This window comes from Abramis brama, assembly GCF_963993115.1.
Source record: "Abramis brama genome assembly, chromosome: 8".
Classification (NCBI taxonomy): Eukaryota; Metazoa; Chordata; class Actinopteri; order Cypriniformes; family Leuciscidae; genus Abramis; species Abramis brama.
In genome coordinates, this window is record NC_139970.1 from 34,740,016 (window position 1) to 34,767,747 (window position 27,732).

General features: G+C 36.3%; 3 protein-coding genes across 3 annotated transcripts in view; 2 read left to right on the top strand and 1 right to left on the bottom strand.

Moving 5' to 3' along the window:
- Nucleotides 1–4,078: 4,078 nt before the first annotated feature.
- On the bottom strand, nucleotides 4,079–11,921 carry hacd2 (3-hydroxyacyl-CoA dehydratase 2). Its single transcript, XM_084123181.1, has 7 exons — nucleotides 11,705–11,921; nucleotides 9,985–10,102; nucleotides 7,472–7,490; nucleotides 6,878–6,966; nucleotides 5,924–6,045; nucleotides 5,672–5,850; nucleotides 4,079–5,480 (listed from the first exon to the last, which is right to left on the bottom strand). Exons 1-7 carry the CDS (start codon nucleotides 11,827–11,829, stop codon nucleotides 5,398–5,400), a joined length of 735 nt encoding a protein of 244 aa, XP_083979307.1. The 5' UTR covers nucleotides 11,830–11,921; the 3' UTR covers nucleotides 4,079–5,397.
- A 218-nt stretch (nucleotides 11,922–12,139) lies between these two features.
- Nucleotides 12,140–25,504, top strand: stam2 (signal transducing adaptor molecule (SH3 domain and ITAM motif) 2). The gene is made up of 14 exons (XM_084121878.1): nucleotides 12,140–12,509; nucleotides 14,341–14,425; nucleotides 14,816–14,891; nucleotides 15,194–15,289; nucleotides 15,409–15,555; nucleotides 19,065–19,134; nucleotides 19,313–19,505; nucleotides 19,695–19,789; nucleotides 19,870–19,952; nucleotides 20,087–20,174; nucleotides 22,011–22,065; nucleotides 22,155–22,311; nucleotides 22,440–22,582; nucleotides 23,886–25,504. Exons 1-14 carry the CDS (start codon nucleotides 12,470–12,472, stop codon nucleotides 24,067–24,069), a joined length of 1,512 nt encoding a protein of 503 aa, XP_083978004.1. The 5' UTR covers nucleotides 12,140–12,469; the 3' UTR covers nucleotides 24,070–25,504.
- A 2,001-nt stretch (nucleotides 25,505–27,505) lies between these two features.
- cacnb4a (calcium channel, voltage-dependent, beta 4a subunit) overlaps nucleotides 27,506–27,732 on the top strand; it is a 30,059-nt gene continuing 29,832 nt past the window's right edge. The window contains exon 1 of the mRNA XM_084123157.1: nucleotides 27,506–27,700. Within this exon, the coding sequence (XP_083979283.1) occupies nucleotides 27,638–27,700 (63 nt within the window). The 5' untranslated portion in view covers nucleotides 27,506–27,637. The remainder of the gene's footprint in view (nucleotides 27,701–27,732) is intronic.

Genomic DNA, 27,732 nt, shown 5'->3' on the forward strand with positions numbered 1-27,732 from the left:
GCGATCCTATTGGATAGTTGGTTGCACAAGTTGTCAATCAATTTTTTTATTGGTCAACCCATGTGTCAGTGCGATAGTGATTTGGATAAGTGGGCGGGTCTACCCACACAGCTGTATGGAAGAGAGAAAGCTGTTTGCTTAACATAAACTAACAAGGTAGCAAGGCAGCCACAGGGGTTATATAAATACTTTCAATTTTGTAAGTTGCTTTGGATATACAGTATATATATATATATATGATGCTTCCTAAAGTCAACAGATTTAACTAATATACCTACCACTCTCTGTGTAAAAATAAAATAATGATGGTGGAAAGATAAACAAAATAAAAAAAGATTAACAAAATAAACAATTTGAGCCGGGGAAGTTACCGAAATTTGGTTGATTTGACACGGAATGACCCCAATGTATATAAACCATTAACCACTGGACTGGACTAAGTTCAGACATGCTAAATATTAAAACCTTTTACTGGATGTTTTATGTAAATGTGAATAACATGCACAGGAATATTATTTTTTTAAAGGTTATACTTTAAATAAAGTCATTCTCTTATTCTTCAATGATTCAACTGACATGACAGTTTTTCCCAATGATAGTTGTGTCTGTTTTTTATCATCCTATGTCTATTGACAATTTTTCAATTTTAAATATGCAGGATCATATGTGACCCTGAACCACAAAACCATTCACATGGGTCAAATTTTTAAAATTGGGATTTATACATCACATGAAAGCTTAGTAAATAAGCTTTCCATCGATGTATGGTTTGTTAGGATATGACAATATTGGGTTGAGATACAACTATTTGAAAATCTGGAATCTGAGGGTGCAAAAAAATCGAAACATTGAGAAAATCTCCTTTAAAGTTGTTCATTTATGTTCATGATTATGCTGCATTCACTCACAAAAATACATGTTTTATATATTTACGGTAGGAAATTTACAAAATATCTTCATGGATCATGATCTTTACTTAATATCCTAATGATTTTTGGCATAAAAGAAAAATTGATAATTTTGACCCATAGTACAGTGTATTGTTGGCTATTGCCACAAATATACCCGCACATCCAGGGTGATCCAGGGTCACATATCAACTGGCAATAGGTGTGTTGTCACGATTATGTTATGTTTGTGTTTCCTTTAGTAGCCTACCCGTGTTTCCTTCTGTGTTTATTTCCTGTTCCCTTTGTTTCCATTAGTTATTATGCTTGCCTTCACATGCTATCGGAAATTTCCTATATACTTCCCACTTCTGAAGTCGTGATTACAAGCTCATCGCATTCAAATTTTGACTTAGGGGATGTTCCTGTCCTATTTTTTAACTAGGAAACTAGTATTTTCGATAATTCCGATAGTATGTGAAGGCAGCATTAGATTACTCATTGATTATTCATCATGTTCACCTGTTTCTATAGTGTCCTTTGTCTTAGGCTACTCCTCCGTTTCAGTTTTTTTTGTTTGGTTCACGTTTACATTTAAGTGTGTCACTTGTGTTTCCTTGAAGATTATATATTCTGGAATATCGCACTCGTCTTCATCATCGTGCTCAACTGCAACCACAGAACCTTTGTGACTTGTGAAGTGAATTGAGCTATTATGTGACAGTCTGAGAAGACAAAAGATCTTACTGTTTGCAATCAGCAGAGTCATGCCTCCTTGGTTTTGTTTTTTTCATAGGTCCCATGACTCCCACACTTTAACAGATGAGATGCTGAGATACAAACCCTAATTCTGAACACTCAATAGAATTCTTTTTCAGACTTTAAAAACTGAAATATAATTGTGTCGATTAAAAAATAAATAAAATCTGACATAAAGATAGGACTGTATAATAACCTTGACCTCAGATTTTAAAGGAGCTGTATGTAAGAAATGTATTTCAAGTAATCATAAAATGGCCCTGATATGTCACTAGACATTAAAGGGATAGTTCGCCCAAAAATGATATTTAAGCCATGATTTACTCACCCTCAAGCCGTTCGAGATGCATATGTCAATCTTTTTTCAGACGAACACATTTTCAGTTATTTTAGAAAATGTCTTAGATCTTTCAGTGGTTATAATGTGAAGCAATGGGGTCCACAACGTTGAAGTCCCAAAATGTGCATGCATCCTTCACAAAAATAATCCATCCGGCTCCAGGGGGATAAACGAAGGCCTTCTGAGGGTAATCCGTGCAGTTTTGTCGTAAAAATATACATATTTAAAACTTTATAAACGAAAATAACTGGCTTCCGGTGGCGGTCGACACGCGTTCATGGAGATGGATGCTGGCGTATGTCGTAGGACGTAGCGTAGGAAGCGTCGTGACGTAGAACGAACGTTGAGTTTTGTTTTGCTCTGCTCTCTGGCTCCGCTGTCACGTTCGTTCTACGTCACGACGCTTCCTGCGCTACGTCCTACGTCATACGCCAGCATCCATCTCCATGAACGCGCGCCGACCGCCACCGGAAGCCAGTTATTTTCGTTTATAAAGTTTTACGACAAAACCGCACGGATTACCCTCAGAAGACCTTCGTTTATCCCCCTGGAGCCGGATGGATTATTTTTGAGAAGGATGCATGCACATTTTCGGACTTGAAGCAGCTGGACCCCATTGCTTCACATTAACCACTGAAAGATCTAAGACATTTTCTAAAATAACTGAAAATGTGTTCGTCTGAAAAAAGATTGACATATGCATCTCGAACGGCTTGAGGGTGAGTAAATCATGGCTTAAATATCATTTTTGGGCGAACTATCCCTTTAAGAAATCATGTTCATTTCAAATACTTATATCACTGGCAACAGTAGTCCGGCCAGGATATTGTCATTTAAAAAGTGAAGTTGCAGCCCTCAACTGATGTTGATGTTGTCATCTTGTGTTTTGGCCTGAAGCGCCACCCTCCACCTATCTACCAATCACGAAGTCAGTAGTGTTTCGGCATCCGGGTTGCCAGCTCTGCTCTAATTACCACAGCTACGTAGCAGCCTACGTTCCTGCTGGATCCTGCAGCCTATCTGGCAACCTCGAGTCAGGGGGGAGGGGGAGGGGATACACCGCTCTACAGTAATTTGAAAGTGATTGCAGTACCAGTTTTGGCCACAATCTTACATACGGCTCCTTTAAACTGTGTATATGTATTAGATAAGCTGATTTTATATAATTATTTGGTAACACTTTACAAGGTCACATTAATTAATGTTATGCATTAACTGACAATGAGCAACACATTTCTTACAGTATATATTAATCTATGTTAATGTACAACTGTTCATTGTGTCAGCTCCGGGTCATTAAATAAAATTACAGATGCAACTTCTGATTTCATTAATATATTACTAAATGTTGAAATGAGCATAAACTAAAATTAATAAATGCTTAGAAGTATGTTCCATTGTTAACTCATGTTAAAGGAAGGACATAATTGTGTTCTTTCGGCTTTACAAACCTTTCTAAATAACAAAATAAGCACATCAGTGTCAAAAAATTAATGCAAGCTTAGGGCTAAAGTTCCAATGAAATTCAAAATGTGAAAAAAAATTAAATCTTACAAAATTTAAATCTTTTTAAACACCAGATATATTTATTAATTCTTATTCTAAAAGTTAATTTCTAGCTATTATTATTAATTATTACTAAGTTATTTTAATTATTCAGATGGGAGTGTTACTTTACTGAAATAAGTTTAATGTATTTGACTGTGTTTGTATAGCCCCAAGTACAAAATATTACAATAGCTTTTATATAAAAATATATATATATATATATATTTATTTTATTTTTTTAAAACTTGAGCAGCATACATCAACAGTTTAAATATATCAGACCTTACGCTAGGGTTAGGAATAGATCTCTACTGCCATCATGTGAAGGAAGAATGAACATGGTAACCAAGAGTGAAGTATACTAAATAAATGAAATCTAAATAAAGACACAATACTTCTAATTACACTACAGGTTAAATACTAAAATATGAGGAAGAAAGTGCCTTTAATTGTATAGAGGCATATATATTTACACAAATTAGCTTTGCTTCCCATGTTATGGTTTATTGTAAATATATATCATCGTATTACTTTTCATACAAAGTTTGCTGGTCCCATGCAGATCTTTAATATCAAAAGCTTAACAATGTTGGTGTTTTTATTTGAGTTAAGGGTCATGCTTCTATTAACCAAGGTACAGCCACACCACTTTTACATGCAGTGCTATTCAAAGATGCACTCCAGCTTTTCACAAGCATCCATCCATCCCATGCTAATATTTTCATGAATCGGCTTGATAAGGAGAACAGGCTTATCACTTTGTGCGCAATAGTGTGGCTCACACTTCAATACGAGATATTCATTTGCATTGGGGGGGGCTGAAGTTGGCTGTTCACAATTAGGCAGATGGGCAATCAAGCGTTAAGTTAGTCTTGACTCTCAGCTTTCTCTCCACATTATTAGATTTGACTCATTGGAGAAGCATGACTGGAGGCACTCAAATCCAATTGGCCTCCGTTAGCCAAGGCTTGTGTTCGTTTCTGCTCAGCATGCGCTCCCGTAGCCCTCTCCTCTCCCAGCCACACTTCCACATCACCAGCTGTAAAAGCTCCTAAAGTGTCAACTGCAATCTCCTTCTATGACAGAAATGCACATCTAGTACATTAGTAGTATTGACTGTGAGGTCCGAACCCAGCAACTCAGCCAATTTCTTTGGGCGATACACCTCTTTTCTGAGCAAACGGCCACAAACCAACAATATAGATCCAATACTGAATAAAACAACCGATTAACATTGATCCTTTAAGAAACACAGCACAAAACAAAGAAAGAAAATGCTAACAGTAATCATGATGGGAACATAAGCATTGTGGAATATTAGAATTCAAGTACAGTTTGAGTTATGACTCATACTCAAATATAAAGAAAAGGAATGAGTTGAGTGAGAAACAAGGAGATATTTAAGTCAACTAGATTCAGTTGTCTGAAATACAGTGTACAGAACACACAACACAGGAGAATTATGGGACATTTCTTCTGGTTAAAACCACCAGATGCAGCTAACTGTATTTTTGCCCTTTTTTGAATTATATTTGCTACAATATTTGGTCAGTAATTCTACATTTAGAATTGAAAATAAAATAAAAATGTCACACAGTAGCTGATGTTTTTGTATGGTAACAACATTCCCCTCCCTCTAAACTGAGGGAAAGGCATTAGTGTAGTTACAGGATCCCTAAAATCACAATCTGCACAGTTCTTGAACAAAACAGTATGAACAAACATTCTGCATATCTGGCCTGTTTTTCGACAAGGCGGCCTTGTCTTCTTTTTTGAAATTCTGTAAAATGTGGCTTTTAAAGGTTATGCGCTTGTTTTCCGTTTTGCTATCAGTCTGCTGTGTGAGGCGCTCTGCGGGCCGAGCTATTCCACTTTGCTGTACTCCTCCACGTGACCCAGAACTTTCTTCCTCTGGCGCATCATGTGGAAGTAGAGCTGAGGAAATACTAAGGAACACAGACAAAGACGTCATTAACAGGAACAGTGATGTTCATTCACTGGACAAGAATGAGCTTCAAGAGATTTTGCTACACAAGATCAACTGAGGAATCTGATTATTTACGGATGGAAGATATCAAAACAAAGCATTTCGAGAAAATGTGATTTGTAATCTCTCAGTCTAAAAGTTAAAACGTACAGGGGATGTAGGAGATCATGACGAGGATGAGGAAGGTGTGGTAGTCGAAGGAGAAGTTGTACTTGTTAGGCAAGGTGATGGAGTAGAGCCCTGTTTTTTGTACGTATGGAAGCGCGGCGTAGATCGTCAAAAGTTCCCCCGACACTCCCATAGGGTACAGCACAATAAAAAATGTGTACCTGTGAAGATCATAATAAGTAAAACACTTTTCTAAAAATAAAAAACCAGAAGAATGACTCTGAGCAGCTTTACCTTGCCCATTTGATGAGGTAAGGCAGATGGTTGAGCAGGCTGAAGGTGTAGAAAGAGTAACGGATGATCTCCGTGACCGTCCAGGCCACCACAAAAAGGAGAACACTGTCTTCGCTTTGGACCTAAAACGAGAGCGAACTTTAAGTCACAAGGGGAAGAGACAAATCTTCTCAACAAGCTGCAAAATTTGATCAAGAACCATGCAGTTATGTTTGCTACCATTTCATCGCAATTCACTGAGGCTACTTGACACATCAGAAACGGAAACACTTCAAAACGCATTCAGGCCTGTCAAAGGCTCTAACATCGCCTCTACACACATACAGGCTTGAAAGGAGGTTATTTTAGCAACAGAAGCGTACACAGGCACACATGGACACTTTGCATATTAGTATTATTCTTTAGTTTTGGGTCAAGCAGTTTTCTCGTAGGAGGAACTTACACACCTATACACTTCAGCTCAGACGTCTTTCTCTGGGATAGACAATCAAAACCTGATTCTTAGTTACAAAGAACTTTAAAGGGGAATACAATAAAATAACATTGCTTTCTTCACACTAAAATTATACGAAGTTTGGCTCTCGATGAGCTTTGAAATATTAAAACAGCTGTTGAAATCCATTAGATCCACTAGATGGCAGTAGACTAGAGCGAATAAGACAAACATGGAAATATTGCTCATTATGGCATAGGGAACATTAATGATAAAGAGGTATTTATGGCAGATGATTACTTGATACTGAATTTTCATAACCAGGTTTTTCTTATCCGTGGGAATCCTAATTAGAGACTTTACATCATCCTAAATAATCATCCTAAATATTTTCATTAATTAAAGCTGAAATAAAATTTAATATAATAAAAAAATACATATACTTAAAAAAAACCTAATTTAAAATTCTAATAAATACTATTACAGTACATAAATAATTCTAAAATGACTCATAAACTTACTTCTCTAACGCTGTGTGTCACTGCCCAGGTAAGGAACACCCGTGACATCACTTGAAACCCAGTCAGGACCACCGAGGAGGGAACAATTCCTTCACAAAATTTAGAATGTCAAGTAAAGAGATTAATCATTTGTGTTTTTTGCAGGGTGGGTCTAATTAAAGTAATCATGCAGAGATGAGTTGAAATGGTTTCTATTCTTTCTTTATTTCAATGCATTACACTGCACTTTGAGAGAGACACAATAAGACGGAAATGAATCGTTATAATAATATAATTCAAGAGAGTAAGGACGGTTATGATATGACAGAGAGAGTACTGCAGGACTGGTTGTTTGCACTGGGAAAGGTCACATTAAGCATTAAGTCCCAGATAATGAGGTGTGGACTGTGAACTCTACGCTCCACGGGTGCAGTGAGACTCTTTATCACATTATCACTGTCAGACTGGCAGAGAAAGCTGCAACCTTGCCGGCGATGGCACTGCTGGGTTAAAAAAAGCTTCCCTGATATAGACAATCTGATCTATATACTGTGCTGAGTGCATATTTATAGGAGAAATTAATAAGAGACTGTTATTAGCAGCTGGTGCACTTACCCATGGCACAATGCAATATCTGTAAAGAGAGCAAATAACAAATATTATAAAGTGCACATAGGAAATATAATTTTTAGCATAAAGAATAATCTAAAACAACTCTGCAGAGTTTAAGAATTACATATATTTACGTATATTTATATGGTTGTAATCTATATTATTCAGCCCCTATTGCAAATCAGGTTTATTGGGAAAATGTAGAGACTTTCAGCTGTTTGCAATGAACAAATCAAACAAAAGTAATTGAAATAGCTTAACGCAACAAATGTTTCAAGTGGTTTCCCCAAATTCCAAATCAGGTAACTGGTGGACACTGTAGAATCTTCAAGGACTTCATCTGCAACCAAGCCTTGGTGAAATTTGAGGTATGCTTGGGATCTTTGTCCTGTTAGAAGGTCCAATGACGCCCAAGCTTCAGCTTCCTCACTGACGGCATGATGTTTTCTCCTAGGATTTTCAGATACTTTTCATGAATCCATCTCGCCTTCCACACGCTGCAGGTTTCCAGTGCCAGAGGATGCAAAGCAGCCGCAGAGCATCACAGAGTCACCACCATGCTTAACTGCAGACTGCTTCATTCCTCTTCCTCCAGACATACCGCTGATCCATAGGGCCAAAAATGTTTCATCTCTCCACTGAACAGAATCCCAAAACTTCTGTGGCTTATTTAAATGATTTTGAGTAAATTGGAGCCAACTTTTCTTGTGCTTTTGGGTCAGAAGTGGTGTTCGTCTTGGAGTTCTGGCATACGTTTAGTACGCACCTTACTGTGCAAGCTGAAACCTCAGTTCCTGTTGCCACCAAGTCTTGCTGCAGGTCTTTTGCAGTCACTCAAGGGTTTTTCTGAACCTGCCTTCTCAGAAATCTGGTTACAGCCGTTGATAGCTTCCTTTTACCGCCCCGTCCAGGTAGTATAACCACTGTTTCTTTAACTTTGAACTTGCAAACTATGCTTCCAACGGTGTCTCTAGGAACATTTAGTGCCTTTGCTATCTTTTTGTATCCTGTTCCTTGTTTGTGAAGGGCGATGATATCTTAACTTTTTGGACCATTCTTTTGACTTGTGCCATATTTCTAACATGCTGTCAAACGTGACACTCAACAAACCTAGCCAAATATTTCATGTGTTCTAGCTCAAGCGCACCTAGTGCAACTAATGAAGCCCTTGATTAGTAGCACCATGTGTGCTTGAGACAACACCTGTTCCGGGTTGAACGTCATGTTTCCTGGAAACGGCGTGCACCGGTGTGCAACGGGGTTTGAGATGCGTTTTCTCTTGTTTGGTGGGTGTGTCAGAACTGCAGTCCAATCAGCAGCAACATGTATATAAAGCACACGGTATTAAAGTGAACTCACACAATGGGTTCAAGGAAAGTAATTTACAAATGTCTTCGATGCAGCTCGGTATACACAACAACTGAGGATATTAGAAGACATGTTTGTTTTATTGTAAAAATATAGGTTATCAACATAATGATGTAGTTGCTTATATTTTTAGCTTCATTGCAAGTGTATGACATTTGGTATAGAAATAAACAATGGTAATTAAGTGCTTTTCCTAAAAAGGAGAAAGAAAATACAGGGTATTAAAACAGTATGAACTACAAATAAAGTCAGTATGTGAGGCTAAATAGATGCGTTTTAGTCTGAATTAGGTAAGATGTGTGCTTCCATTTCAGTTTCAGCAATCCCTTCACTCGATTGGGATGGTCTCTTTTGTTCTGGGCGGCAAGTGCAGTAACTGTAACATCGGGCATATTTTGTAGTATTAAACGCATATTTATACCGACTTCATCAGGCTCCGAAAATTCTTCACAAAGAACACAAAGAATGGCCTTCTCAGCTGCCATAGTTGCAACTCTTGCGTCATCAGAACAGTGTGTTCAACGCATCACCGTTTCTGTTTAAAAAACGTTGTGCAACGTTTTGTTGGGGCTGAACGCAGCCCTGTTTAGCAGATTTGTGCTGTTGTAAGGGACTGTATATAGGGGGTTGAATAATTTTGAGGATGCAGAAGTCATTAAAATTTGCCTTTTCAGTTGAATTTGGGGAAACGACTTGAAACTTTTTTTGAAAGTATTTTTTGCTGTTCAAAAGTTAGGGGTCTATAAGGTTTATTTTTGTTTTTGAAACGCATATTATGCTCACCAAGGCATTTATTTAAAACAGCAATATTGTGAGAGATTATTACCATTTAAAATAGCTGATTTCTATATTAATATATTTTATAATGTAATTTATTTCTGTGATGGCAAAGCAACATTTTCAGAAGCCATTACTCCAGTCTTCAGTGTCACATGATGTAAAAGTCTTTACCGTCACTCTTAGGCTATATTTAATGCGTCCGAAAAGTATAAATACTTTTATAGAAAGCGATTTACAATAATTAAATAAATAATCTATTTATTATTTATCTATACATTTTGATACACATTACACTTGCAAATAAATAAATAGAGCTAAATTCATAATTATGAATGAATGCAAATTAATATAGCTCCCATACAACTCACCTCAAGGAGTGCACCAGTCTGAAAGAATTTTAGGGGCTTCTCTATCGAGTAATAAAGACCATGGTAACTTCCTCTGGCCAGGTATGCTCGAACAAGACCAACTGCAATCACCAGCCATCTAGATAGGAAACGATTCATAGAGTAACTTTGTTGTGCCACTTGCCCTTGCTTTGAGAAAAGAGGTCATTTCTTCGATGCACACAAACGTGGGACTGCATGCAAATCTCTTACAACACAGCACTTAACGGCCAGTTAGTGGCATGTAACAGTCTCATTCAAATACATCCAGCACATTTATAGCTATTCACATGCACTGATGTAGAATGCATTCAAAATAGCTTTTTAATACACTGCAGTTTCTCAAAAGATTTTTTTCCCTATACTATATCTGTCACAATAAAAAAAAAAAATGTGCAGCTGAAGTGATGATGAAGACAGTATCAATATGTCTATATTAATAAATGAAACAGCAAAACAAACAGGACTGGGTTGTAATTGGTTTTTAAAATGAAAATAATAAATGCACACAGTAAAGGGCAATGTTTATATAGTTAATGTCCATTTGAGAGATCATGAAATGGTCTCTTAACTGATAAGAATCGACTGAATTGCATCATCAAACTATTCCTGATTGAATTCTGGACTCCAACAGACATGACGAAAATGTAGCAAACCCTGTTTGGTTACTGTTGATGTAACCTCTTTGGCAAGTTCGATTGATTTGAGCGAATCGGTTCTTTCGAACACTTCATGGTATTCAGTCGAGTGATTTAACGATTCAATTCAAACGAATCGATAAAAAGACCTATTATAGAAAACGGTACGTCATTTCCAGGCCTGGAAAAGGGATATAAAATCTTAAAAATCATGGAAACTTCTGTGGTGATTTTTTTTAATAAACATGCTCAGCTGAAAAGTATTTAATCGTTCTGTGTGTATGAGTGCAATCACTAAAGATAGAAACTCAATTTATTGGTCAAAACACCAAGTGTGATTTGACAAATCGCTCGTTCTGATAAATGAAAACACGGTTCTTCGATTTATTTCAGGCATTATTCAAGTGTTTAAGTACTTGCTTTCGACGTTTCCCGTATACATTTTCGAATAGATTACTCAATATAAATGTGATAAACAGTTATTATTATGTACATATAGATTATATTATCTTTATAAAATGTTTCAAATACTGTTGTTTATGTTTCCAACATGTAATCTCATCTCAAAATCCAGACGAGTGATTTATAAACGAATTGGTTCTACTTCTAGCAAATCGATTTTCGTTCCCGAAACGGACACCATTGTGCAACAGTTTCGAGGTTACGAAGGTGGACTCGTATTCAAACGGTTGCAACTGATGACTGAACTGTATTGTCACATGTAAATTAACAAAGACAGTAAATTCACTCGTACTTCCATACACATGACCAGACAAACGACAGTAAGAACAATGCATTCATGCAACCAGCCATGAAGATTATATGGCGTGTTAAATAAGCATTAATAGGCTTAACGTTGCCAAAAATTGAATAATTTTTCAAAAAAAATCAAAAATATTTCAATATCAAAACAAACGGTCTTAAACCATTTCCATAAACTCAAAGGGGAGATAACCGCGATTCTGTCAAGCACTCTGAGTCTGTCTGAAAGCTAACCATTCATTCTTTCTTACTGTCACACGCTTGAACAGAGAGCACGGAAGCGCATTTGATTTTCACCATACCCTGCTGTCATAACCACGTTGTAAATGACCAGATAAGCGATGGCCAGCGTGCTGGGTCCCTTTTTCCTCTTGTTACTGGAATCACTGTGCGCTGTTTTGCTGGTCCCCATGGCAGGTGCCGACATGACTGAACTATCATTAGAAAAACTGGTTCATCTAAAAGGGTCCCGGTTACTAAAGGCGTGTGGCCTTGCTGACATAGAAGGTGCTTATGAATGGAGCGCCGCCTGTCGAGGATAGAGTGTAAATGATGTTTTGTTTGTTACATAGCTACAGTTTGGATTCTCCTTATTGACGGACATTTAACGTTACAGCAATAACAAAAAGTAATGATGACAATAATAAATATAATACTTATTGTAATATTTGAGTAAATTTTGGATTACAGAGAGCGCACAAACATCTATTCCAGTCGCTAGATGGCAGTGCGGGCTCGAGTTCAGAGCGCACTTGCCTTTAAAAGGACTCAATTGTGATGCCTGTCAGAAAAATAGATTTATAAAAACAAAATAAATAAATAATTTAATTAGGTAAATTAGGTGATTAGGTGATTAGGTGAATTCTGAATATAGTTTAAAATCAATAATGATTTAACAGCTATGACACGTATGCGATTTTTACAGGCATTGTCTTTGCTTACTAAGTTTACGGAAGAGCAACTGGTGGAAGTGAACGCAATTTAATGGATGAGAGAAGGAGAAATCGTCGATCTACGTAGATAATACGCTCGAAATTCTTCTTTAATAGATAGGAAAAGGTCGAAAAATGCCTTTATTTGGCCAAAATCCGTTCGATCAGGATGTGGGTGAGTTTGGCTGTTGTTTTTATCGAAGTGTTGTGATCTTGACAAGTCAACAGGGCCGATACAGCGCTCTGTTTACTGTCATATCCTCAAGATCTCTGTTTTCTGTTTTGTTTATTTCTTCTATTACTCTGATATATTTATATCTTATATATCAGGATATAATTGTTAAAGATTTCAAACGTAAATAATGTAGTTGACCTCATCCTTAAAATATTCTAAATTCCTGGAACTTGTCAGATGAACATTTCAGTTATTCAGTTTAATTATTATCTGTCAAAAAGATTTTTGAGCAGTCTTATATTTATTATATATCTCTTAATATTTATATATGATTCTATCGGTTAATAATACAATAAAATATAATAAAAGTAATTAACAAGACATAATGTAATATAAAATAAATGTAATATAACAAAATACAGTATATTATCTTGCTTATATAATGTATTATTATTATATAATAAAATCTAAATGCTCTGCTCTTTTCTAGATTCAAAATTGTTTTAATTATTTTTTTAACTCTATTTCCAGTAAGCATGACTGGAAGTATAATGGAAGTTAATTTGTCAAAAGGCGTGGGAACCCAGTAGCATACATGTACATTGGTCTTATTGTGTCAGCTTTGTCCTTTGTGAGCTCAGTGTGTATGAACTTCTGACACTGCATGATCCTCTATGGAGGAGTTTAACTCACTTGAGTATTGTTCATTTTATTTTAAGGTGTACTGTGCTAGATTTCGCAATGTGAGAAAGAGTTAGTCATTAAAATGTGGCTAGTTTTTGTTCTTGAAGGTGGGGACAAATAATCTAGGCTATACTAGTCGATTATGACAGAAATGGTTGTGCCTGTTGTGACAAGCTGAACATGTAAAATAACAGGCAAAACAGGCTGCTTTGTCTGTTTAACGGGACGATGAGGCACAGTCTTCACATTTTTTTTTTATATCAAATGTAAATGTATATGTTGCCGGCAAAGTGTGAAATCCCGGTATTGTATAGAATGCCTAGGCAATGTATAGAATTCCTGATGTTTTTTGCAAAAAATACATTACCTAATTCTATACATTACCTAGGCATTCTATAGAATGCTGGATTACATATACATGCTGTTACACTTACTTTTCCTGGTTAAATATTTCTGCAGTTATTTTCAGCAGTCATCAAGGTCACAGACACGAAAATGTACATTTAATTTCCCCAAGCTGATTGCTCACTAAAACCCCCCACAGGCATTATGTTTTCAGACCATTTTAAGCTTGATTTTGGCATGACATAAAGCTGTAATATCTGATATATATATAGTAAGTGGCTGAGTTGTTTAAAAAAAAAAAATTAGTCTTCCCATTAACACCATCATTGTCTTCATCCAGGCTGATTCGAGAATGCGCACGAAAACAAGAGGCAGGATTTATCGCATTTATCGATCTATCGAGTGACTTACACTTTTTAATGTCACATTTTGTAATATTTGCCTTGTTTTACTTTTGTAGTGTTGATTATTTTGTCATCCAGTTTTTTGAGGAAACACTGCCTCCCTTGCTTCCTCGGAGGAAACACCCTGTCCTACTTTCTAACTACTTGACAAACACTTGTCCTTCCTATCATGTAAAACTATTAATATTCAAACTTGTATATTATTATTTATTTATTTTATTTATTTATTTATTTATTTTTTACAAATTGTTCTATTTTGTATTGTGTTTGTGTGTTTTCTGTGTTTATTGCCTTTATGTAAATAAAAAGACGTTTAGACATGCAGAGGCAGAGACTTTGACTCGTAATGAGACACCTTTCATTGAGTGTCTCATTTGGATGCTCATTTGCATTTTCAGAGAAAGCAACTAGTGAAACTAGCACAGCAGAGGACTGGGGCCTCATTATGGACATCTGTGACCGGGTTGGGACAACTCCGAATGGGTGAGCTGAAATATTAGCATACGAACAAGATTTGAATAACTATCCCCAAGGTTTAACCCAGACTAGGTTTAACCCAGACTAAAATGCATGTTTGAGCTGTTTTAACTGAAAGCAACTTGCACTGACACATCTTAAAATATGTCAGTGTCATTGTCTCGTCTCAAGATTCACACCGGTTTTTTCTAAGACATGTTTATAAAAGCTACAAAAATGTCCTAATTGAACAGGCCTAATCCTGGCTTAATCTAAGCCCTGTCTGTGAAACTGGGCCTATGTATTTTTTTAATGTTTATTTTAAGTAACAGTGACATGAATGTTGCTTTAGGTTTCTCCCTAATATAGATATTATCGTGCCCCTCTTTGTCGTTTTAACTCTTTTTCTTTTAATAGTGCAAAGGACTGTCTCAGGTCAGTCATGAAGCGAGTGAACCACAAGGTCCCTCACGTCGCTATGCAAGCGTTAACGGTGAGCTCTTCATCTTCAGTTCCCATTGTAGTAAAACAGAGGTGCACCCACAAGGGTGTCTACAGTCCAGAAAACAGTCATTTGGGTTTGTTGATGTTCTTGGGAATAATTAATCTTAATTATGATATCAAATTTCATTTACACATATTTAAATTAAAAACAGTTATAGAATTGTTAAATGTGTGCAATCACTGTTTGTATAGAACATTTCAATGAATCGATCAAACCTGTTTACAAAATGGCAAATCTGTATTTTAAGCAAATAATAGCTGTTCAAATATTGCTGTAATTTCCCTGTTTAGTTGCTAGGTGCCTGCGTCTCAAACAGTGGAAAAATCTTTCACCTAGAAATCTGCTCGCGGGAGTTTGCCAGTGAAGTTCGTAGTGTGTTGAACAGGGTAAGGAACTGCAGCTTGCTGTATAAATATTAGTGTAATCCTATTCATTAAGGTAACTCCTGGTTTCAGAGTACAATAAATATTGATAATTGTCACTATCCTCATGCTCTTCTCCTCAGGTTCACCCAAAGGTTGCTGAGAAACTGAAGGCCCTGATGGTGGAGTGGGCCGAAGAATTCCAGAAAGACCCGCAACTGAGTCTCATCAGTGCCACCATCAAGTCCCTCAAAGAAGAAGGAGTCACCTTTCCCACTGCAAACACCCAGGTAGGTTACGCTTTATTTCAATAGTCCACTTTAGACATTCTACTAACTATGAGTAACTTTGCAACTACATGTCAACTAACTCTCATTAGACTGTTAGGTTAGGTTTAGGTGTTTGGGTTAGTAGAATAAGTTGACATGTACTTGCAAAGTTACTTTGGAACTGTTTACACCTGGCCACTCCATGCGTTTTGTCAGATCGGATTGCTATCTGATTTATCAAACCGATTACATTTACACCTGGTCACATAAATGTGTTTTTGCAAAACGGATATAAATCCGATCTTCAATTCCCGCGCTATATGCAGATTTAATGGAGTGCACGTCACTGAAAGCAACAGATATGAGCTGCATTTTATTGATCATCAGCTAAAATTTCAAAATCAAAGACCGCAATAAGAGAGTGGCAATAGCCCTGGTGAGATCATTTCGTTTCTTTACTTTTAATAAAGTAATAGTAAATAGTAATAGTAGTAGATGCTCGGCTGCTCATCTGTGGCGATGCGTGTTGCATTAGCGCCGTCATATCATATAACATGACATATAGCCTATAACATGCTCTCACACGTTTATTTTTTAGCATTTTTGGGAGGAGTAAAATGTACATATATGGTTTCAACAACCAGATGCATTTACACTTGGTCTGGAATGCGGCCCAGACCTCCTCCTGAAGTGGTTTGAGCGATCGGATTTAAATCCGTCTGGAATGCGTTTCGGAGGGCATTTACACCTGGTCTTTTACAGAAAACGCATGAAGTGGCCAGGTGTAAACAGCCCCTTATGGTCACTAGAATGTCTGTTGGGGGAGCATCAAAATAAATGAACAAATATTAAGTACTAAAACTCTAATGACTGGGAGTTGACATTTAGTTGCAAAGTTACATATAGTTAGTATGATGTCTAAAGTGGACCATCAAAATAAAGTGTTACCCCCAAGTATTCATACTATCAACTGATAACATGATCCTGTTGGATCTCACTGTGATGTCAGCTGTTCATAAACACAGATGCTGATGAAGAGACAGCAGCCGCTGGTATTTGGCCTAGATAAATGACCCTGAAACTTGGCTAAGTTTAAATTCATAGCGACTTTTTGCATCCCAGATCTACATAGTTCATTAGTTATTCAGTTTGTTTTTCTGTACTGGTAAAGGTCACAGAAATCTGTGACAGATGTATCTGTGTCGTCTTGTTTTCATGCCATGGCTCGTATGCAATGTAGGTCATTACAATGTTGTTTTGAAGTTTCTGTGGCTGTTAATATCAGATATTTGCATCTTAAAATGTAAGAAAATATGGTTACACTTTATTTTTAGGTGTCCGTGTTACAGTGTAATTATACATTTAAGCACTGAGTAATAATAATTAACTACATTATTACTACAGTAACTACATGTAACGTGGAACAAGGACACTGTAAAATAAAGTGTTAGCGAAAATAATATATGTTTGTTGTCGTTGGTTTTAATTATTATATTATATTATATAATTACTGTATATCATACATAAAGTACCGATACACTACCCTTCAAAAAGTTGGGATCATTAATCAGGATCTTTTTTTTTTTTTTTAGGAAAGAAACTAATATTTTCATTCAGCAAGAACACATTAAATTGATCAAAAGTGACAGTAAAGAAATGTATAATGTTACAAAAGATTTCTATTTCAAGTAAATGCTGTTCTTTCAAACTTTTATTCATCAAACAATCCTGAAAAAAGATATTACAGTAATGACTGCTGAAAATTCCACTTTGCCACAAAAGACAAAGATTGAACTAGAAAACAGTTATTTTAAATTGTAATAATATTTCACTAATATACATTTGCCAACCTAAAGAAATACTTGCAGTGTATGGGCAAAACCTGAAATAGCATGGTTGATTAATATTTTTTTTAATTCTCTTTTGTTTTGGTCAATCTTTGAAAAAGAGTTTTTAAAGACATTAAAAATATAATAACATAATTCACATAATAACATATATTGCCCATAGTCAAGAATCACCTCTGTATAAGAATTGCATTATAAATTAAACATGGCTGCTTCTGAAAACGCATACTCTCTTGAACAAGTACATATTTTTAATAATTACTTACTTTGTAAGCACTAAAAAAAGTATGTTCTATATCGTATGAATGTGTGTAGTATGAATGTAATCTGGACAGACTACATTTGCCATGTTGTCATTATCATGTGACCTGCAGTGTCACTCATGGGACAGTAAAGTGTTCACCATATATGCACTTCTGAATCTCGCCCAGAAGTAATAGGTTATCCAAGTTCTTTTTGCCTACTCTTCTATAAGTACTGTTAATAACGGGCATACTTTTTTGGGTCACGTGCTGTTTTTCGCCTACTATTTAGTAAGGAAATATGTGATTTCAGAAGCAGCCATGTGACTAAACATGACCACTGTTTCTCACATGACTTATCTGTTAACACTTAAGCTATTTGTATAAATCAGCCAAGTGCGTCTGGAATGCTGAAGCATGTGTGTAAACTAGAGAAAAGAAAACCAAGCGGTTCGAATGGAATTTCCTGCCTCATATTTCCCTCACTGACCTCATGGCTCCATGAGATGTCAATTCTTCTTTGTTCTCTTTCTCCTCCATTTATTGTGTTAGACTACAGGATTAGGGCATGTGAACCTTTCTGTATTTGTTAATAAGTGCCAACTATGTAAAATAGGTCACAAGAATTTACTGTTGTCACTCAAAGGTCATCATATACATGTTATCTCAAAAACCTACTTATGTAAATAGCTTGTGGTGGAGTCATTGGTTAACCTTATCTGATCAGTGTCAGTGTTTTTGCTTCTATTTTTTTTCTTTGGTATTTACTTTAGTACATCTATAGATGGCGTTATAGTTCTGTGTTCATTCATATACTGTATTCAGCTGTTGTGCAATTATAAACAATATCATTAAATGTATATTATATTTTATATACTATTATTCAAAGGTTTGGGTTTAGCAAGATTAAGAAATTAAATCTTTTATTTAGCAATGATGCATTAAATTGATCAAATGTGACAGTAAAGACATTTATAATGTTATGAAAGATTTCTATTTCAAATAAATTCTGTTCTTTTTAACATTCTATTCATCAAAGAATCCTGAAAAAATGTATAAAATGTATAAATGTTTCTTGAGCAGCAAATCATCATATTAGAATGATTTCTGAAGGATCATGTGACAATGAAGACTGGAGTAATGATGCTGGAAATTCTGCTTTGCATCACAGGAATAAATTTACATTTTAAAATATATTAAAATAGAAATCAATTTAAATGCTAATATTTCACAGTCTTAGTGTTTTCACTGTATTTAATAAATAATAATAAATGCAACATTGGTGAGCATTAGAGACTTCTTTCAGAAACATTCAAATAATGTTACCGACCCCAAACCGTTGAATGGTAGTGTAGTATATGCATATAATATATACTTTATTTTAAAAGTAACTTTTTTGCAAATCAGTGCTGATCTGTTATCATGTGATCTGTAATTGCAGAGCTCTAGCACAAAACCTATTAGCACTCCTGCCACCAGCAGAGCCCCTAATGATGATGACCTGGCCAAAGGTGAGGACGGTTGTTCATAATTTCATTTTTTTTTTATATTAGGGTTTATTTAATCTGATCTGTCAACTGATTTTGGGGCCCTGCCAAAGCATCATAAATTATTTGGCATTGTAACTGTGGATTCAAGCCATAGCCTTCTTTACCCAGATAATGAGTGTTTGTGTTTTGCTCCGTGCAGCCATTGAGCTGTCCTTACAGGAACAGAAACAGCAGGCAGAGACACGACCCCTCACCATGATAGCTGATCCACCCTACAACACAAATGGAGGGAAAGAGTCACGTAAAGTGCGCGCACTCTATGATTTTGAAGCGGCTGAGGACAACGAACTCACTTTTAAGACTGGAGAGCTTGTGCTCATTCTAGATGACAGGTAAACTGATTGTTCAGGGGCGTTATTTTAATCAGTGTTGAATAAATATTGTGTTATGTTATAAAATTAAATTAAAAAATAAATTAAAACAATATTTAATTTAAATGTTTATGCTGTCTTTAAATTTCCCATATCTCATATTTTGTTGGTTGTCCATTATTAAATTATAATGTTGCTGTTATCCAACAGTGATCCAAACTGGTGGAAAGGAGAGAATCACAGAGGAGTAGGCTTATTCCCCTCTAACTTTGTCACCACCAACCTGAATGCTGAACCAGATCCTGGTAATACACTTTAAAACTTGGATAATTTGTTTTTCTACTCAAATTGCACACACAGATCCCCTGAATTCTCTTTCTTGTAGTGATGTATGTAGAGAAGACAGTAGTCCCCGAAGAGCCCATCGTTGAAGTCAAAGCTGAGCCTGAGCCTGTGTATATAGATGAGGTGAGTGCTGGATGATCTTTGGGTGACTCGGCCACATCTCACCACTAAACTAGAAAAGTGTCCAGAAGTAACTGATATGAAAAACTCTAGAGGAAGTTCTTTTGGTGTCTTATATTGATTGTTGTTTTCTACAGGAGAAGATGGACAAAACTCTCTACCTTCTCCAGAACACAGACCCTGCAGATGCCTCACCTGACACCCTAGAGCTGATCACATTAGAAGGTACCAGGATGTGTTTAATGTCTTCTCTGCTGAAATCAGTTGCATTTTAGGTGTAGGGGTGGGCGGTACAAACAAAATATGGCCAACTCTTTTCACAGACTGTGATGACTGGTTTCCACAGTTATTAAAGTCAGCATGTAACTAAAGTTGAGATAGTCTTTTCTTCCCTATTGTGACATATATCCTAGTGAAACGGCTTCTTGATCAAGAAATAATGTCGGACAGGACTTGATTTTTTTGTCCATCGGGAATTGATTGGATTGATGTGGTTTGCTTTGCTGTGATCTCATGTAAGCAGAGATGGGAAGTAACGAAGTACAAATACTTTGTTACTGTACTCGAGTAGATTTTTCAGATATTTTTACTTAACTTTACTATTTATTTTTGTGCCTACTTTTTACTTTTACTCCTTACATTTTAACATGAATATCAGTACTTTCTACTCCTTACATTTTTAAAAATTGGCTCGTTACTTTAGTTTCAAATAATTTCAGTGGAGTCGTTATCATCAACCCTTCGCAGGGAGTTTGATTGACAGGCGATCTTACCAATCATAATCCGCCATTTTGTCCGACAAAGCAGTCAGGAGAGTTAGTAGATTAACATTGGAGGATTTAAACTTGAAAAACGAAGTGTACTGACGTCTTTTCGCGTAAAAACATATTTCCCTCTTATGTTCATTCATGTTTATTTGATGCTATAAATTAACTAGAAGGAAGAGATGATCGGTTCACGAGCAGCTTTAACTGAAGCTCTACAGCGATCTGTCACGACACATTAAAGATCCACAAAATGGTATTTATTGTTTAAATGTCTTTAAAAAATGACCAAATTTGAAAGGTGAGAATTTGTTTCATATAAAAAATATCCTGGTCTGTCCTGTCTGTCAGCACCTTGTCAGTGTCCTCTCTGCTCCGCGGTGTATTTTTCACTGCGTGAGAACATGGTGTGGCGTGAGAGCGGCGTCGCTTGTCGGACATAGCAACAGTAACTAAAGGGAATGGTTTGAGACCGTTCGTAAACCGGTCTTTGCGAACGGTCAATTGAATGGGAATAGACGTTGCACTTGACCCATCACTACAAGACGACTTGACAGATTCGGCGGCATTCATTCGCGGAAAAATCATTACATAGCCTAGGCTACATGTAGATTCCTTTAAATGTTAAGGGGAAGTTTAAAAAAGAGAAACTGGGTCTGTAAATTCTCACAGAATCACAATTGAATTCATATCTTGCTACTCAGTCAGAATCTCATTAACCTGGAGTCCCAGTCTCTGTCACAATAATCATATAGAGGCTATGTGATGTTTTAGGCCTTTTGGCAGACATCCATTTAAAATGTAGGCAATGGCATATAAACAACCTTTTTTCAAAATCCACTTAAGTTTCTTAAGTTTTTAAGCAAGGCTACTTTTACTTTTATACTTTAAGTAAATTTCCAAGCCTGTACTTTGTTACTTTTACTTGAGTAAAGAAGTTAAATCAGTACTTCTACTTTTACCAGAGTATTTTTTAACACAAGTATCTGTACTTCTACTTGAGTACGAGAAGTGAGTACTTTTGCCATCTCTGCATGTAAGTGGCATGAGTACTACATGAGGGAGTGATATTGTACTACAATGAGGGACCAGCGCAATTAGGTGTTGATTTGTATTAAACATTCGAGATAAGAAAGTCAGAGGATTGTGATCTGTGTAAACTAACACTGGGGTACAATTACCTCCAACATGTGTTTTGTCACTGTTGTCATATGTGACATTGTACACAAGTTTTGACAGTTCCACTGGGTAAATGATGATTCCAGTGTGTTAATCTTTTGTTGTCTTCATCTTCTAGATGCTTGTGAAAAGATGAACCCAATGATTGATGAGAAACTAGAAGAGATTGACAGGTTTGTTGAAATCAAAACTTACCCCAAAACAAGCTGCCTGTGTTCCCAGTCTTGGCATATGAGAAAGAACATCTCTCTCATTCCTGCAGGAAGCACTCAGAGTTGTCCGAGCTGAATGTGAAGGTGCTGGAGGCTCTGGAGCTGTATAACCAGCTAATGAATGAGGCTCCGCTTTACAATGCATACTCCAAAATGCAGACCATCCAAGGCACTTACCCAGGAGCCCCTACACCTCTCACTATGCAGGTTGGTCTAGCCATCTAAATGGAAAATTAGTGGCAATTCAGTCCATGATAATTTCTAACATAAAAATTCTGATTTTTTTCTTCCAAAGCATTATTCTGATTTCTTTCTTTATTTCTTGTCTCTCTCAGGGTTATCAACCGTCTGGAGCCTACATGTCTTCTGGTGTTCCACAGGGCTATAGTCTTACGGACCAAGCTGGCCCTCTCTGCTCTCTTCCTCCTTCAGTCAATTCAGCGGCCCCCAGCCAACAAGCACAACCTCCATACATCAGGTAATATAAACTAAAGGTGTCCTGCTAGCCTCCCTCTAATTCTCAAACAACTTTTGCCTGTTCTACATGTTAATGAATATTTCTCAAAATGCAGCTTTCAAATCCTGTCCACGCCAACAGTGAATCAGGACATATCTATTAATGCTCGACCAATATATCACCAGGGCTGATATATATTGGTCGATATTTGTCATTTGTTTTAATTATCGCATCAGTTAAGTTTTTCTGTTTGGCTGATTACTGTCGGTAGTGGAACTTTTGTTTGGACAGGCCTGAGAACTCCTGCTCCTGAGTGCAAATGCACAGCAGCTTTCATTCTCAGTCTTTGCTAGTTACTGTCTTTGTTTAACAGTTCTGTCTAATTATAGAAAGGCAAATGCTATAATACTTTTTTCATATACTGTCGGCATTCAGCAAGTACACATTTTATATAATTTAAACAAGCCTTTAATAAACATTTAAGTCCACATACTTCTAGTGAATCCAGCTGTTAGATCTTCTGAAGCGCTCTAGTATGAATGGAAGTGTAGCCTGCGTGAAAACCCAAACGCATGTATTCCGTGCATGATGGTGCATCTGTGCACTGCAAATGATTCTTTTGTCATATATTTCTTTTTTTAATTTGAATTATTCTTTTATTTTCAATATCACAAACACACACCCACACACACACACATATACTGTATACACAGTATATATCTATATATCAGTAGTCAACATTTGAAGTGGATCAAAACCTTTTGAATTTTGAACAATACCCATACTTGTCTAAGGACAACTTTGATTTTTTGATCCACTTCATATGTTGACTACTAATATATATATAAAGGTAGAATGGTACATGAAATAAAACATTTGACTTCATTAAGAAAGTGCCAAAGAGAAAACCAAGTGCAGCAGAAAGTATCAGATCTGTACAAATGATTTATTAATGACATTATTTTTGTAAATATTACATACAATAATATACATTTCTTTGCAGCAGTTGTGTTTTTTACTGTGTTTAACTTAAATAGCGATATATATAGACATCGACAATCATAAATCCATATAGGTTGACCACTAATCTATATGTCTTTTCAGTTACTGAGAAATGCTTTAAAACACTCACATAACCATACCAGGCCAGTATGCGATATTGCCCCACAGAGGTTTTATGTCCAAACACCACAGGAGAAGGGTCTAATACTTTACTCTTTTTTATTTTATTTTTTTATTAGTTACTTTTTTTAAAAATGTATCATTCCGATAGCGGCGTTGGGAAAACTGCCTTAAGTAACTGCAAATTGTTTATGTCTTGCAGCAGCCACATGAATACACAATACGTGAACCAAGCTCCTGGAGCCCCTTACCCGCCACAGATGGGCGTGGCTATGGACATGTCTGCCTATCAGAACGCTAATCCTGGTCTGCCTCCAACCTCCTATCCGATGTCAGCTCCAGCCCAGCAGCAACAAGCGGCCTTCTACCAGCAACCCCTTCTGTAAGACTGTACGCCAGGTCTGACTCCACAGCAATTAACATCCAATGCAAATTCCAAATGGTGAAATGAGGTCGAGAGCATTTTCTTCTCTCGTCTCTATTGATGTCAAGGGGTATGCAGAGATTGGCTTACATTTGTCTACGCAGGACAGAGATGTAATCCACTCGAAAGGAAGCAAGCATTTCTTTTTCTCTCCCACTCATTAACCCGTGAAGCAGTTTAGGGCAGGTGTTCAGAATTGATGGAACGAGTCACACTAACCATAAACATAATTTTCATCATCTTGTGATAATCACCAGCATATTCTTCTTTTTTTCTGATTGTGAATTTAAGACTAAATGGTAAAATGCACATACATGATATTATTCTTCATTTGAAGAGACAATTCTTTAAGACTTATGATTAATTGTTGCCATTTTCCATTTATTTCTGGGTTAACCGACTTAACTTTAATTTCTTGCCTTTCTAAAGCAAATGTGGGATTTTTATCGATGGCTTAGAGAGGACAATTGTATGATGAAGATTATGAATGGATCACCAAATCTGGAATGGTTTTATGTGCCAATACTCAGAGCACTTGTATAAACTCCTACAATCAAAATGGTTTTAGTTTCAACACGATGTTAGTGATTCCAGAATAATGGGACAGATTTAGTTGGTGCAACCTAAATGCTAGAGACTTTCATTTAATATTCATAAATTCCTTCACAACCTGTGCTTTAGAACTGACAGTGGTCACAAATGCAATCCCCCTTTATGGTCAATCCATATGTTTCACTGTATAATGATATTTATAATATGCAAGAACCGCTTGTGTTTGCATTGTGGGTGTTTGCTGTTGTTTGACTTAATTTAAGCATGTAAAAGTGCAAACAGTATAATTTCCATCTGGTCTATGATTTCCTCTGCTGAAAATGATTGATTAATTGTTGTTTTTTTGCTTCTTACATAAGTGAAGAAATGCTCGGCCATTTCTCCTTAACTGAAGTGAGAAAATGTATAATTCCCTTACCATATAGACCGCTTTCATTCGTGTTAAAATGGGATTAATGTAGTAAAATATAGATGAAAATTGTCTTTATTTTTTTTCATAATCTGCTCGGAAAAAGATATTGTATATTAGATGTTAAATAAATGGCTTTGTCTGTATTGCACCTTAACTTTATACACATTTATTTACCACCAGATGCCTTGTTCTTTCACAAGACCGAATAAACATAAAAACCAATTCAAAAGACTTTATTTCAGAAGCTGCTGTATATTTGTAAACCTGTATGTTTTAAGAGATTTAGAGGGAAATCTGTATTGTAATCATGGATTCAATGTTTTGTAACATCAAGATTTCTTTGTATCCTGCCTGCTCATTTTTCAAAATTCTTTTTGTAACACAGTGAACTGTTAAAGTCTTCAGAAAATAAAAACTACCTGTTTCAAAGGTTGCTTTTCTGTGATGGATACTTTCCCAGCCTTCTCCCAATCTTGTTGATGTTGAATGTTAATATCTAGTATACATAATTTGTGCATCAAATCCGGTTATTTTCTGAAATATCTTCTTGCTAAGTTATGCACAGCTGATATCCTAGTCCTACTCATCATCAACCTCTTGGGTGAATCCTTCCTCAAAGGGTCTGTTAAAAAGGCAACAACTGCTATGATACAGATCCCCTGCAATTTAGCATTTCCGTATCAGCTTTTTGTGGATGCAGCACACAAGAGTGAAAAAATATGTCCTTCGGTAATTCTCTTGGTTTTCATCTGACATGCTGATGAATCTATACATAGGAGGCCGCTTTACAGAGTGTGTTGCAACAGGCCACTGAGACCGTAATACTGTCATTTTTAAAATGGGTCACACATTACATTAGCGTTCATTTTATGGTGTAGTCATTTATGTATTTAGAAACAGAACAGCATGTAGGTCTCCTACTTAAGGACCTACTTCCTATTTAAATGACATTCACTGTAAAAAAAAAAAAAAAAAAAGTCGCTGCCTTAAATTAAGTAAAATCAACTTGGATGTTTATGTCATTTCAACTTAAATTACATTAAACTGACTGAAAAAAAAAGTGCTGAATCTTGTATAACTTGTAAAAAAAAAAGTTGAAAATTGCTTAACTTATTTTGATGAGCTAAAGCAATGTAAAAACATGATGTCATAATTTATTGATCATATATTTTTACAGTGTTGTTGGTAAGTGAGATTGTAATTTTTTTTAATTCATTTAATTATTTTATTATTTTGCAGAATAAACTTTTTTTTTACCAAATGGTTTGACAACTACCAAACACTTTGTATAAAATTACATAAAAAATAGTTTTTATATATTATAATTTGAAAAGTAAAAATGCTAAGTTTTATTTCTTTTAATGTGTAAAATTGTGCTTAAAGGTTAAATTTGATTAATGGAAAGAATGAAAAATAGCCCAGTATTCACCAGTAGGCTAGTAGTTACTTCCCTTTTTTTCTTCTTTTTTTTTTTAAGCTAGTGTGTTGTTGCCATAGTAGTTAATTAGCCTATGTTAAACATGAAAATTGTAGTCATGTAATATTCTGAAAAATAGCATAGTGGCCTAATATTTTTGTTTAACACCAGACAATTTTATGTAAAAATTGAAATGGTTGAACATTGGTTGAATATCGCTTGTCCACCAGAGAGAATGCTTTAGATTTTACTGCATGGGAAATAGGCCTACTTAAAGCTTCACTATTTTTAAATCATGTAGATTTTCTCTAGCGAAGGTATTTAATTGATTTAGTACATTTTGCTTAGACTTGCGATGCTCGATTCGCGAATGAGTCTGTTATTTTCAAAGAATCGGTCAGCAAAATCGATTCACGATTCAGTCCGATACCGATTCATCGAACCTTTCAACTAGCACATTCGCGCACTGAATAGTTTGGTGCAGTTTCCCGCTCAGAAAAAAAGGAACAGAATACTCAAGACCGGAGCACAGAAAACAAAATGAGCACCGATAAAGTGAGTATTTGCGTAAAACCATTGAAACTGAACATGCAAATCCTATCATTTGTTAGCGACGGAAAAATTTCAACATCTGCAGCACGTGCTGTTTATGAATAACTCGGGCTTTTGTACTCCTTTTCGAGATAATTTGTTTTATAATACACATGTATTGGATCATAATGCAGCTGACTATTTTTTTTAAAAATAATTAATTTTATATTTATAAAACAAATCATATTAATTAGCTTAAACTTAGTATGTCATGTATATTTGTAACTAACTGCTTTCTTTACAGGGTAGCTGTGCTATTAGCTACATTTTGGGGTATCTTGCCAATGCCAACATTGCTTAATACATCATTTCTGATGACCTCTGTTGAGCGGCTGTACAGTAGCTCGCGATGCTCTAGTGGTGACCGCTCGCGCTGCATCTACACTTGTACACTACAGCTGCACTCGCAGCGCGCGCACTGCATCAGTCACCGTCCGCGAGCGCACTCAAGCCTCGGACAACACAGCGAAACTGGAGCAAACAGTTCAGTATCCTCCGCCGACCCAGTGGACCGGGACCGAAAGGCAACCTCCACCGTGGACCGATGAACTCGCAGAAATGTCCCGGCATATCTACACCCGACACGGGATAGGCGATGGGGTCCAGAAGCCGATTTTTCAGGTAGGGACGCAAGAGAAGGTGTTGATGCGCTG